Source organism: Emiliania huxleyi, assembly GCF_000372725.1.
Source record: "Emiliania huxleyi CCMP1516 unplaced genomic scaffold EMIHUscaffold_10783, whole genome shotgun sequence".
NCBI lineage: Eukaryota > Haptophyta > Isochrysidales > Noelaerhabdaceae > Emiliania > Emiliania huxleyi.
The window spans coordinates 1-1,073 of record NW_005201923.1 but is presented as its reverse complement, the minus strand read 5'-3'; the positions used below and the strand labels follow the sequence as shown (position 1 = coordinate 1,073).

Here is a 1,073-nt window from a genome sequence, read left to right as displayed (position 1 = left end):
TGTGAAGCGACAGCGCTAACGTGCACGCTCCGCGATGGCGGCGCGCACGGAGGATCGATGACGACGCAGCGGAACGCTCCTGCAAGCGCCGGAGGAAGTGCTGTCGGCTCGTGAAAGTCGTACCGCACGAAGCCCGGCTCGCCGACACCGAGGGCCTCGTCAAAGTCAAGCACGCGCGAGCGGGCGCGCTCTGCCGGCGTCAGCGCAAAGAATAGTGACGGTGTGGAGAGGAAGGCACAATCCAACGCACACGAATGGTCGGACCGGAAGCACTGCTCACGGACGAGGTCACAAAGCGTTGCGATGGTCGAGGCGCTGTACCAGTACTGATTGAGGTCGGCTGCGGCCTCAACGTGGTCCTCGAGGTGTGCTGAAAGCCAGGCGGCGGCGGTCTGCGCCGTGCACGAGCCGCTCGACATACACATCGGAAGGCCCGGGGGCGCCGACACGTGCGGGCGCCAGCGGCCCTACACATTTGTAACAGAAAAAAGAAAACGCTGAGTTTCTCTAGGATTCCTACACATTTGTATCTGTTTTCTTTCTTTCTTTCTTTACACATTTGTAACAGAAAAAAGAAAACGCTGACGTTTATCTGTTTTGTTTCTTTCGAGGTTGGATGGCCGCACTCCAAGTGCGCCAAGCGCTGAAGATATAAAGCACGCCACCAGGAGACACGACTAGCCGCCATCCTCGCCCGTGACGAAAAAGGCCTGGTTCACAAAGTCCTTGAGCAGGGGGTTGTACCCGCTCGCCGTCGTGGTGGCCTCGAGCCGGGCGTGGCGCTGCATGAAGTCTGCGGTGCTAACCGTCGCGCCGCTCCGCCCGCCGGATGCGTGCGCGTAGAGCTTGCCGAGCGCCTCGAAGGAGGTTGCAAACATGACGTCGGCCTCTCCAAACGGCCCGGCGAGGTAGTCGCCGTTCCAGTCCCGCGTCTCGCCGCCCGTCTCAGACTGGCTCTGCACAACGGGCGCGTTGACGGCGGGCGGGCCGCCCGAAGGACGAGGCGCGCCCTCGGCGCTCCAGTACCGAAAGTCGGCGAGCGTGAGCTGGTGCTCAGCGAACGCGTCGCAAAG

The 1,073-nt window shown here is 62.1% G+C and overlaps 2 protein-coding genes across 2 annotated transcripts; both read right to left on the bottom strand.

The window, feature by feature from the left end:
- Window positions 1-48: 48 nt before the first annotated feature.
- Window positions 49-419, bottom strand: EMIHUDRAFT_260311 (hypothetical protein; the record flags this gene model as incomplete). The annotated part of the gene is made up of 1 exon (XM_005792420.1): window positions 49-419. A coding segment is annotated over one exon (371 nt), but the record flags the coding sequence as incomplete, so codon positions are not given.
- Window positions 420-677: 258 nt separating this feature from the next.
- EMIHUDRAFT_260310 (hypothetical protein) lies at window positions 678-1,052 on the bottom strand (the record flags this gene model as incomplete). The annotated part of the gene is made up of 1 exon (XM_005792419.1): window positions 678-1,052. A coding segment is annotated over one exon (375 nt), but the record flags the coding sequence as incomplete, so codon positions are not given.
- Between the last annotated feature and the right edge of the window lie 21 nt (window positions 1,053-1,073).